The sequence below is a fragment of the Suricata suricatta genome, chromosome 3, assembly GCF_006229205.1.
Source record: "Suricata suricatta isolate VVHF042 chromosome 3, meerkat_22Aug2017_6uvM2_HiC, whole genome shotgun sequence".
In the NCBI taxonomy this organism is placed as follows: Eukaryota; Metazoa; Chordata; class Mammalia; order Carnivora; family Herpestidae; genus Suricata; species Suricata suricatta.
In genome coordinates, this window is record NC_043702.1 from 126995417 (window position 1) to 127007767 (window position 12351).

Sequence of the window (12351 nt, forward strand, 5' to 3'; positions counted from 1 at the left end):
AGGTTAATAGTTGAGTAGTGATATTTCTGCTTCCTTTTTCCTGAGGTTCTTATACAGAAAAAATAGTTGAGTTTGGGTGAAAATTGTGTACAAATATTTTTGAAAATGAAAGGAAAGCTCTACACCACTGTAAGAGATTATGGTTTTTATTATAATTTCTTTTTATAGCTCAGATTAATCATGTCTTATTCATTATGGCAGTAAAGGCTCTAATAGCTAAGTACATTACAGTAATCTGTTGTTGAGATAGAAATCTCCTGATGATGTGATGTGTCTAGAAATCCTGCCTTCTGTACAGGAGCCAAAATATGATATATCCCTCAGTCCCTAAAATCACCCAGCTCAAGAATGTGAAAGCATCCTAGCTGTCTCACCCGGGTGGATAACTCAAGGGCGGCCTGAGGCCTGCGATGGGAGCAGTAGCCCCGGATGTGAGGCAGACTGGTAGAAGGATGAAGAAAAAGAAGACTTCCCTGAGTCTGGGACTCCTTAGGAAAACCAGCAGTGCGGTTCTCAGCGGTGTTTATTGAGATTTCTGTGTCAGCTTGGCAAGTCTCAAGCCGGCTGGGGAAAGGTGCTTGTCCAAGAGAAAGGTGAGCTCCGAGAACAAAGACGTCTGCATTTATCCAGAACTGGTTGGTACGTGAGAAATTTTCCCATGGTCACTGGTTGACCATTTACATAGACAAAGTAAAGTCACAGGAAAAATGGCAAGAAAGCTGTCTTTGGCTAAGGCCCGTTCATCTCTTTTTTGCTCCAAAGTTCTTAAATATTTTATTCGGGGACCTGTCCTGTGTCTTCCTTCATTGTTCAAGGAAAACCAGTCATATTTTGTTGTTCTTACAAGTATGGTTCCTACCAAAAGCAACCTTTTGGAGAATGAGAACTCAGTCCCTTTCAGCACTGGCAGTCCCTTTGAACACTGAAGGTTGGAGGAGGGCGCCCTCCAAAAGTGGTTATTGGAAACAGACCAGAAGGGCCAAAGAAGAGAGAAGGACAGTATTTCCTATCATGACAGCCTACTCTTTCTGCCACTGTTTTCGAAGTGGTGCTCGGAGGTGGGCATCCTGGGCTCCCTGGCTGCCATAAGACTTCTCCCCAACCTCTCTGGGAGTCCCAGAGCCTGTTCTGGGAACTGACGCCTGAGTGAGCAGCTGATGATTGGTTGGCTCTGCTGGAAATGGCAGTGATTGTCTCCTCAGTAAACGCAGTTTGGGGTCTAACTTGGGAGGAACAAATGGGCTCCCAATACTTAAGCACACACTGACGCTGGGGTGGGTGGTGCCAAGCCTGCAGGGGGCCATCGTGGAGGAGGTGGGTAGAGCTGCATACTGAAGGCAAAGGAAATGAGACTTTCCAAATGGCAGCCATAGTGGTGGCCTGGAAATATGCCTGAACATGCTTTTGACACAGAAATGGAAAGATAGGTCTATTGCAAAACTGGTAATGATTAATTCACTATTAGTGCCAGGTCTCAGCACAAGTACCTATATGGTAAGTTCCAGTGTTCATTGTTATTAGATTTCAGCCTCATTGAGGTATAGTTTCGTTTTTGTTTTTAGACTGTGGATTTCTTTGTAAAATACTCTCTCCTTGAAGGCTTCATAAGGGAGGGAGGTTTCTTAGGTAATGTCTCTTCATGGGGGCTGGATCAGTGTTCTCAGCTCACAAGCGAGAAGGTTGGTGCTTCAGTACTGAGCTGCAGGAAACAGCACAGGGATGGAAAGTCCCTTGCTGTGCTCTTTCCAGTCTTTCATCGCCTGGAGCCTGGGACCCTGCAGGGGGGCACACTTGCCAGAGTTCTTGTTGACCTCGTATTACTTGGAGGAATGCAGTGCTGTGGCTTGGTGGGTGACATTAGAGTTAGTGGCTGTGACTTGGACGCATTCTTTAGTTACCGCTTTCAAATAGGAACACTTTGTCACCAGTTAGTATGCTCATCAGAGCCCCTTTTGCTTCAAACCCGGAGCTGGTTGGGTCCCAAAGTCCTGCAGAAGCTCCTACTACCCGAGCTTGGCATGGCTATGATTCTGCTCTCCTATTGCAGGCCCTGTAGGTTCTGGGAAAATCCCTAAGTTCACAGATAAACAGGAACATCACTTGTTGGCAATCTGGACCATTAGGGTCGAACAGTTTGGGACAAAGAAAGCCATGATCGTTTCAGAATACACAGCGAGGTTTTGGACTTGGCCTACCATATACATTCTCTGTGTATCACACTGGGTTTTGCCCTCCTGTCTGGATTATACCTTTCCTAAATTTTGGTTGTTATTAATGATTTTACAGGCATGTTAACCCTTTGACAAAAACATGTTGTTCACTCTGGGCTAATCCAAAATATGATGGAAAATGGAGTCAACTTCTTACAGGGCCTTTCCGTGTACTGCTTGAACATTTTGCAGGTGGAGTCCACGTTAGAGAGTTCTGGTCACCTTCCGGCTTAGCCCGGGAGCCCGCCAGTGGTCTCCGCTGGGCTCAAGGCCCTTTCTACAGGGGCCTCACTGCTGGTGGAGAGGCTGTCTCTCTCAGACTCTTTATTGCGCAACAAACACAGTGGGGGAAGATTTTAAGAGAAATGGCCAAATTGAAATGGAGATTTACTTGATGTCTTAATTGAAACAAAGATGATGGCTTAATTGAAGTAGTGTGTTAATATAATTGATATATAGAAAACATCCTTTTCCTAGGGAAAAAAAAGAGCCTTGATTATTTTATTACTGGAACAAAGCTGCTAAACGAGAAATCGGAAATGAACATTTATTCTCCGAATAGCTCAGGCTGCCTTCCAGTGTTGCCTTCTGAGATTTTCAGATGCTGGAAAGAACCAGGTTAATAAGTTCTGTAAGTACATTTTTACCACTCTCTGGCTCAGACTTTTTCCACAGATGTTTCCCCCATTATTTTGATTCAATGAAGGGCCCCAGAGGGCAGGGAAGAAACTTCGTGAAGTAGAAGAGAAAACCACCAGGCACCCTCCGAGCCTGAGCCTTCTTGCCAGCAGCCGAGGCCTATGCCTAATTCTGGGCTGATACCCGCACAAAATTGTGGTTATTCTTTTGGGTCTCACACGGTAGGTGGACTAGCATGGTGGTAAAAACTGTGGACTACGAAGTCAGACATCTTCTATTTAAACCCTGACTCGGCCACCTACTAGGTGTTACCCACTGGGCAAGTTAACTCGTTTGTGCCTCAATTTCCTCATCCATAAAATGAGGATAATGATATTTTTCCCCTTGTCGGGGTGTTTTGAATGTTGTATTGGCTTATGCTTGTAAGATGCGTGGAATGCTTGGCACATAGTAAGAATTATTAAATGTTAACCATTATTTTTTATTATTTGCTCGTAAAATACTTCCTAAGACAGTATCATTCATTTTTTCCTAAGTCATTTGTTATTCTGTGTTGTGATGTCCTGAGCAGCCATAGGAGTTGGAATCAAGTCTTTATCTTTGATTTCTCCCATGGTACTCTGTGTATGGACTTGAATTTTTAAAAAAAAATTTCTTAATGTTTATTTTGAGAGAGAAACACACAGAGCACCGGTAGGGGAGGGGCGGAGAGGGGGACACCACATCTGAAGCGGGATCCAGGCTCTGAGCTGTCAGCACAGAGCCTGACATGGGGCCCAAACTCACAAACTGTGAGATCATGACCTGAGCTGAAGTCAGATGCTTAACCAATTGAGCCACCCAGGTGCCCCTGGACTTAATTTTTAAGTAGGTCTCAATTTCCTCTTCTGCAAATGGGTATGTTGAAGCCGTCTTCCTGCATAAAGGCTTTGCTTTGCTGTATGTGTTTTGAATGTACAGTCAATTCATGTTTATATAGAGAACCAAAGGAATGAAATGTTCCAGGTTATGAAATATTTTCATTAAAAGATAGTAAACATTTAAAAGTAATTAGAATACCATAAGATACACGTAATCTACACAAGGGGAAATAGTGTTACAGAAACAGCAGTAAGGTATTGACCTGGGTTTGAATCTCGGTCACTGTCTAATTCTGCAACTTCATGCAAATGATTTTCTTAACCTCCCTGGGTCTCACTGTCGCGATTGTCACCACCATCATGGTTGTTAAAAGCACTGGGGGAGGCTCAGGACTCTATTTTGTTCTGGTTCTGGTACCAATTGGTTATATTGTTTTAAGCAAACTGCTTCCCTCTCTTGTTTTGTGGCTTTCAATCATAATGTAAGAGGAATGGAATAGACAGACCTGCTCAACTAGTATGCCTGTTGGTGCCTGGTTGGTACTGCGATGAATATTGGAAGATAAGGGTATGTGGGGGTATGTCCGTAGATTGACCCCTTCTGCTCTTGGGGCAACTGGACAAAATCTGGGGTAGCAGGATTTTCTATGCTTGTCTCCTCTTGTCTGATCCCAGTGCATCAACACGGAGAATTTTCAATGTACACAATAATATGAAAAAGATTGACAAAGAGGACTAAAATGTTCCTTTTAATTCTAATAGCCCAAGTTTCCCTCTTGATGGTTGTGTGACATCAGGCAAATTACTTATCTGTCTAATCTTCCACAGCCTCGTTCATTTAAGTAAGGTATGCTCAAAACTCTTTTTGGATCGGGTAAAATATATGATTTTCCAAGTCTGTCATTGGACAAAGGAAGGTGAAGACTAAGGAAAAGTGCCTAACTCCAAGATAATTGCTGCTTTTGGTGACCTTTAACCTTACAAGTGTGGCAGAAATTGTTAGACCCGTGGTAGGAGGTTGGGGCTGCTGATCGTTAACATAGGATATAAAACACAGCAGGATCTGGATGGGATTTCAGAGTGGGGACATGGGTTCAGAATCTGCCCCAGGGTGGAAGTTGTCCATATCCACTGGAAGAGGGTCCAGACTCAGTTTACCAAACCATAAGAAAATACCATCATTGCCTTGATTTGTTTATTAAAAATGCACAAAATCATGCCTATAAATTACATTTCTATAAATAAAATCTAATTTTCCCATTGATATGCATATGTATTTAGTTTCATTTCAGATTAATCATGAATTGGTAGTTGCTCCTATGTATTCTCATCCTGTAACTTTTTAAAAAATAGTTTATTGTCAAATTGGTTTCCATACAACACCCAGTGCTCTTCCCCATAAGTGCGCTCCTCCCTGTAACTTTTTTTTTATTCAGTTGTCAATAATTTGCAAACAGTTAAGGATTAGTAGAGCTACGACAGCAAACAATTGACTATTTATTTTGAATAAATAAAATAAATGAGAGAATCTCCCATTCAACAAAGATATACTGAACATCTATTGTTGTGTTGTTAGAACGACTAGCATTGTTCTACTGCTGTTGAGTAAGACCATAAGAATCCATCTTGCTTTCATACAGTTTATGTTTTACTGGGAGAGAAAGAGAATTTATGTTTGACAGGTAGTGATATGTGCTAAGAAAGATACGTAAAGAGGGGCATGGGACAGAGGGTGAGAGAGGGTGCTCTTTGAGATGGGATGGTCAGGGAAGGCTTTTAGTAGGAGGTACTCTTTGACAGTCTTGAATGAAGAGAGTGAGCAAGCATCATGACCACCAATTTTCATTTATTAAATTTATTAAAGTGGGAGCTACCTCTATGGTAAGGAGATCTTTCCTTTAGGTGAAGGTTTAAACCACTCTAAGAAATTATGAAAAATGGAAGAATGCCTGCTTTTTAGTTCTCCTAGCAATATAACTGATAGGATAGAAATTCTGTTTTAGTTGATGAAGCCTAAAGTGTTCTACCACAAAGCAGGGAGGCTGGGTTCAGTATCAGATGAAAAACACCATTACCATGACCCATGTCAAGGAGCTTCCTGCCTATGCTTTCTTCTGAGTTTTATGGTTTCGGGTCTTAAGTTCAAGTTTTTAATCCATTTTGAGTTGATCTTTGTGGTGACAGATAGGGTCCAGTTTAATTCTTTCACATGTGGTTATTCCGTTTTCCCATTGCCATTTATTGAAGAGCCTGTCCTTTCCCCACTGTATGTTTTTGGCTCTTTTGACACAAATTAATTGATCAATATCTGTGAGTTTTGTTTCTTGGTTCCCTGTTCTGTTCCACTATCAATGTGTCTGTTTTTATGCCAGGACCATAATGTTTTGATACTATAGCTTTATTAATTTTTTTAATGTAGTTTGAAATTAGAAGTGTGATGCCTCCAGCTTTGTTCTATTTTTTTTCCCCCAAGATTCTTTGGCTCTTTGAAGTCTTTTGTGGTTCCATACAAATGTTAGAATAGCTTTTTTCTATGTGACGGAAAATGCCATTGGAAATTTTATAGGGATTGCAATGGATCTGTAGATTGCCTAGACAAGAATGGACATTTGAACAATATGGATTCTTCCAATCCATGAATTATCTTTCCATTTATTTATGTTGTCTTCAATTTCTTTCATCAATGTATCATACAGCTTTCAGTGTACAGACCTCTCACACTCCTTGTTAAATTTATTCCTAGGTATTTCACTCTTTTTGTTTCCTTAATTTCTCTTTCTGGTATTTTGTCATTAGTTTGTAGAAATGTAACTTATTTTTATATATTGATTTTGTATCTTGCAACTTGCCTAAATTTGTTTATTCTAAGAGGTTTTTTTGGTGGAATCTTGCGGGTTTTCTATATGTAATATGTCATCTGTAAACAGTCAGTTTTACTTCTACCTTTCTGATAGCTAATTGCTCTGGCTAGGACTGCCAGTATTATGTTGAGTAAAAGTGGCAGAACTGGGCAACTTTGTCTTCTCATCTTAGAGAAAAAGCTTTCAGCTTTTCACCATTGAGTCTAATGTTAGCTATAGGTTTGTCATAGATGGTCTTTATTATGTTCATATATGTACCCTCTATACATTTTTTGTTGAGGGTTTTATCATAAATCGATGTTGAATTTTCTCAAACGCTTTTTTTTGCATCTACTGAGAGGATCATATGATTTTTATACTTAGTTTTATTAGTGTGATGTATCACATTGATTTGCAAGTGTTGAACCATCCTTTCATTCCTGGAATAAATCCCACTTGATTATGGCATATGATTGTTTTCATGTACTGTTGAATTCAGTTTGTAAAATTTTTTTTGAGATTGTTGCATATATGTTTATCAGGGATACTAGCCTATAATTTTCTTTTCTTGTAGTGTCCCTGTGTGGTTTTGGTATCAGGGTAATGCTGCCCTCATAAATTGAGTTTGGAATTTTTCCCTCCTCTTCTGTTTTTGGAAGAGCTTGGGAAACACTGGTAGGAATTTTTCTTTAAATGTTTGGTAGAATTCACCAGAGAAGCCACCTGATCCTGGGCTTTTGTTTGTTGGAAGCTTTTACTACTGATTCAGTCTGCTTCCTAGTAGTTGGTTTGTTCAGATTTTCTACTTATACATCATTCAGTCTTGGTAGGTTATATGTTTCTAGCAATTAATCTATTTCTCATCAGTTGTCCAATTTATTAGTATATAATTGTTCATTGTAGTCTCTTGTGATCCTTTGTATTGGGGTGGTATTATTTGTAATGTCTCCTCTTTCAATTCCAATTTTATTTATTTGAGTCTTCTTTTTTTCTGGGTTAGTCTAGCTAATGATTTGTGTATTTTTAAAAATCTTTTCCAAAAACCAGCTTTTATTTTCATTGATCTCTGGTATTGTCTTTTTAGTCTCTATGCCATTCCTTTCCACTCTAATCTTGGTTATTTTCTTCCTTCTACTAACTTTGGGTTTAATATGCTGTTTTATTCTAGTTCCTTGAGGAGTGAATTTGGTTATTATTGAAGATCATTATTTTTTCATACTGTAGGCATTTATCACTATGACCATCCCACTTAGAACTACTTTTGCTGCATCCCATAAATTTTGGTATTTGTGTTTCCATTTTCATTTGTCTCAAGATTTTTATTTCTCCTTTGACACATTGGTTATTCAAGAGCATGTTGTTTAATCTCCATGTATTTGTGAATTTTCCACTTTACTTCTTGTACTTTCTAGTTTCATACAATTGTGGTTGAAAAAGATGCATGATGTAATTTCAGTCTTCTTAAATTCATTAAAATTTGCTTTGTGACCTAGCATATGATCTACTCTGAAGAATGTTCCATGTGCACTTGAGAATAATGTGTTTTCTCCTTCTATTGAATGGAATGTCCTACAAATATCTGTTATGTCCATCTGGCCTAATATGTAGTTTAAGGCTCATGTTCCCTTGTTGACAGTCTATCTGGATGGTCATCCATGGTTGAAAATGAGGTATTGAAGTGCCCTCCTGTCATTGAACTACAGTCTATTTCTCCTTTCAGATCTGTTAATGTTTGCTCGATATGTGTAGTTGTTCCTATGTTGGGTGCATAACCATTTTGATTAATTGATCCCTTTGTCATTATATAATGCCCTTCTTTGTCTCTTGTTACAGTCTGGCTTAAGGTCTACTCTGTCTGATATAAATATAACTACCCCAGGTTTCTTTTGGGTTTCCATTTGCATAGAATATCTTTTTCCATCCCTTCAATTTCAGTATAGGTGTCCTTAATGCCAAAGCGAGTCTCTTGTAGGCAGCATATAGTTGTGTGTGTGTGTGTGTGTGTGTGTGTGTGTGTGTGTGTTTTAAATCTATTAAGCTATTCTGTGTCTTTTGATTGGCCATTTGGCCAATCAGACATGATATCAAGTGATTGTTCATCATGCTGCAGTGGGTTTTGGGATAGAAAACATGTTGACAAAGACCCCGTACTTTAATTAAAGTTTAACATTTCCTGTACAAAGGAAATAAATGATAATGTGTTATTATAAACTTGCCTGCTTAGATAAATAAAGCCACACAATGGGAATGTTAAAAGACTTTGTTCAAACCTTGAATTATTAGTTGTCCCTTTTCTTTTGTTTCCCTGGTAATATTTGGCACATGCCCCTCCTCTCTGTCTTAGTCTCTACAGTTAAATAGGAGAATTCTATAGCCTTAAATTGGGCATGGAGTTTTATGAATTTATTTTGTAATTCTTTTTATTTTTCTGTAGCCCTATCATTTGTAGCCCATGGATTTGGGGAGAAAGTTGGCGCAAACGTCAGAACTGTCATAAAGAGCGGAGTGGGGATGGGTGAGAAGGTGGAGGAGACCTTGAATTTTGTTGCTCCCTAAGGCAATGGAGCTGGTCCTTAGAGTCTAATTTGAAAGGCCGTGGTAAAGTACCTTCTTACTAATGGATGTGATCCTTTAAATTTCATCCCAGGACAGATTCCCCTTGGAAATGTGTCCCTTTCGGCAGGCATCAAAGTATGAAGATCTGAGAACTAGATGGGACTAGAAAAAAAAATTTGGAATTTGGCCATCTTATAGAATAGGGCTTCTCAAAAGATGGGTTTTCTTAGGTCTTTTCAGAATGTCCATATTGACATCTGCACTGATGGCACAAAAACAGTGGTGAATAAAACTATTAGAATCTGAATTTGAATAAAAGCAGCCTCACCAAATCACACTAGTCATCTCCATCATTAGATACATGCACCTAAACACACACACACACACACACACACACGCTTGCGAGTATGCTAGATTCACATAAGAATGTCCTTGAAGCAGTTAAATTTATTAATTTTATTGGATCTTGACCCTTAAGCATATGTCTTTTTTTTTTTAAAGTAGGCTCCATGCCCAGTGTGAGCTTTGAACTCATGACCCAGAGATCAAGAGTTGCATTCTCTACCAACTAAGCCAGCCAGGCACCCCTAACCCTCTTTTTAATATTTCGTATGATGAAATGTAAAATACACATAAAATGAATCTGAAGCTACTGAAGAATGATGATTGTCTCAGGGAAAAATGTTTTTGTGATTGAATTGTAAGCTGAACTAGTCATTTTTTCATTGGAACTGAATTTTTCTTGAAAGAACCACCAACAGACAAACTATGGTTATTTTGACTTTAGTGTGTGGCAAACATTTTCTCAAAAAAAAAAAAAAAAAAAAGATGGACTAAAGTAAGCCTACCTCTTCAAGGAAAACAGCTAACAGTATTTGTTGCCAATGATAAAATTTAAGCTTTCAAACTAAAACGAGAATTTTGGAAAACTTATATTTGTCATTATGAGCTGGGTAGCAGTTCCAATACTTAGCAACTTTACTCGTGAGATTTGTGATATTAGCAAATATGGTGTTTTGATATTCTATCATGAAAGTGTCACAGGAAGACCTGAGTAATTCAGTGATCCCATGCTTTTCAGATGACCAGTGCGTGATGTTTCAAAATCACGAAGGGTAAAAAGATCCTTTCAAAGAACAATACAAAACACTGGATTTTAATGTAATAGAGTATAAAAAGTACACTGATGTGGTTTCAGATTCCACTCTGTAACTAACCTTTAAGGAACAACATTTATTGCATTTAATGAATATCCACAAGAAAAATACATCAGAATACATTCAGAAGCAAATATGAGAATGTAGCTCTCTTTTGCTAAGCCAGATATTAAAGAGACTTGCAAAAATGCAAAGTAATACCACTCTCCTTGCTAGATTGGCTTTGTTTCAGAACATATGGTTATGATAATAAAAATATGTTATTTATGTTCTATGTAATGGATTTACTGCTGTTATCTTTAAATGAACTAATAAATAAATTTAAATTTTCTGGGTTTTTTTTTCAAGTGGTAATTATCAGTAGAGACAAGCCACATAAATATGGGGGACTCCATCATTTTTTAACAATGTGAGAGGGTCCTGAGAGACCAAAAGTGTGAGAGCCATTGTTGTAGACCATACTCGTGACTTTCAAGTGGGTACCTGAGGCCATGATAGGTGATGGGACTCATCCACTGAGTGGCAACTATGACTAAGTCATCTCTGTAAAACCACTGGTCTGTTGTTTTGACTGTTTGCATATTTGTTTGCCCGCACTACACGGCTACGTGACTACCTGCGTGTGAATAAGCTAGTCAGAAACTCCAGGGAGAAAGCAGATGGGAATAGGTTCTGACGGAAGTCAGCCGAGACCGGGCTTCCTCAGAGCCTGGGAATGGGAATGGGAAGTGGGGGGCAGGAAGGGGGGCGGGCAAACAGCCCCTTCAGGCACTAGGTGCCTCCATGGGGAGAGATGTGTGCCGTGGGGAGTGAGGAGGGTACACGTGGAGGAAGAACATTACCTCTTTCGGATTTTATGCTTCTTGTTCTTAAATACATTGAGCTTTTCTTCATCCCTTGACTTTTCCTCCAGGGAGTTTGCCCGTTGGAAAGTAAACAACTTGGCTCTGGAAAGGAGGGACTTCTTCAGTTTGCCATTGCCTCTTGCTCCAGAATTTATCCGGAACATCCGCCTCCTCGGAAGGAGACCCAACCTACAACAGGTTACTGAAAACCTGATCAAAAAGTACGGCACTCATTTCTTACTTTCTGCCACCCTTGGAGGTAAGCAGCATGGTGATTGTACACGAAGTGGCTGTCAGATCACTGAAAAGGGCTTTTTAAAAAATGTTTTATTTATTTTTGATACAGAGAGAGACAGAGCATGAGAGGGGGAGGGCCAGAGAGAGAAGGAGAGAACCGGAAGCAGGCTCCAGGCTCTGAGCTAGCTGTCAGCACAGAGCCTGACACAGGGCTCGAACCCACAAATGTGAGATCTGACCTGAGCGGAAGTCGGAGACTTAACTGACTGAGCCACCCAGGCGCCCCTAAAAATAGCTTTAAGACCCAAGGAGCAGAGCTGGAGTCTTCCTGGGTCTTTATTCTTCCTTGCCTGTTACTGCCTGAGAAATATTTTTCTTTCTGGAGCCTTTGCAAACAGTATGACCCCTTGACATCCAAGTTCACCCCAGAATATTGTTATTTGCTTATAAGCATCCCCCTGAGGAGGGGGTGCGGGGTAAGGAGGTTGGGGAATTGACAGGCTCCTACTAAGCACTTGCCAGCAGGGGGCGCTCCCAGTTTTCTTTTGACAGAGCCTTTCTCACCCAGAGGCTTCTCCACATCCTAAGATTTGCTGTGGCTACAGTTGTCAGACCCATGGGCAAAAACAGCAAATGTCCACTGAGTCCCTGACCCCTGCTTAACCTCTCTAAAGAGTGGTAACTGGCCAAACCAATTCTAATGATTCTGGGCTGGATAGGGACAAGGTTGGAGTGGGGATGGTGTACCTGTGGCCAAATCAAAAGCTCTGAAGAGGCAGGGCTCTCTCTGCCCTGGAAAGAAGAAAGCAAGATTTATTATAACATTTAGCGCACTATCTGATGGGCAAAAAGGAGCTCTCCCAGGGTTCAGGCCAGCTGCCGGCATGTGGTAGGTGTGGAGTGTTTGATGGGGAAGAGGGCGGGAGAGCTTCAAGGCTTTTGCCCTTTCTGAGGGAGCAGAAATATCCATGGTGACTTCTCATAAACAACTTGAGAGAGAAAATGTT

General features: G+C 40.1%; 1 protein-coding gene across 1 annotated transcript in view; it reads left to right on the plus strand.

Annotated features, from left to right (window-relative positions):
- Positions 1–12351, plus strand: part of BRINP2 (BMP/retinoic acid inducible neural specific 2) — a 114649-nt gene that overhangs the window by 80607 nt on the left and 21691 nt on the right. The window contains exon 3 of the mRNA XM_029935126.1: positions 11176–11366. Within this exon, the coding sequence (XP_029790986.1) occupies positions 11176–11366 (191 nt within the window). The remainder of the gene's footprint in view (positions 1–11175; positions 11367–12351) is intronic.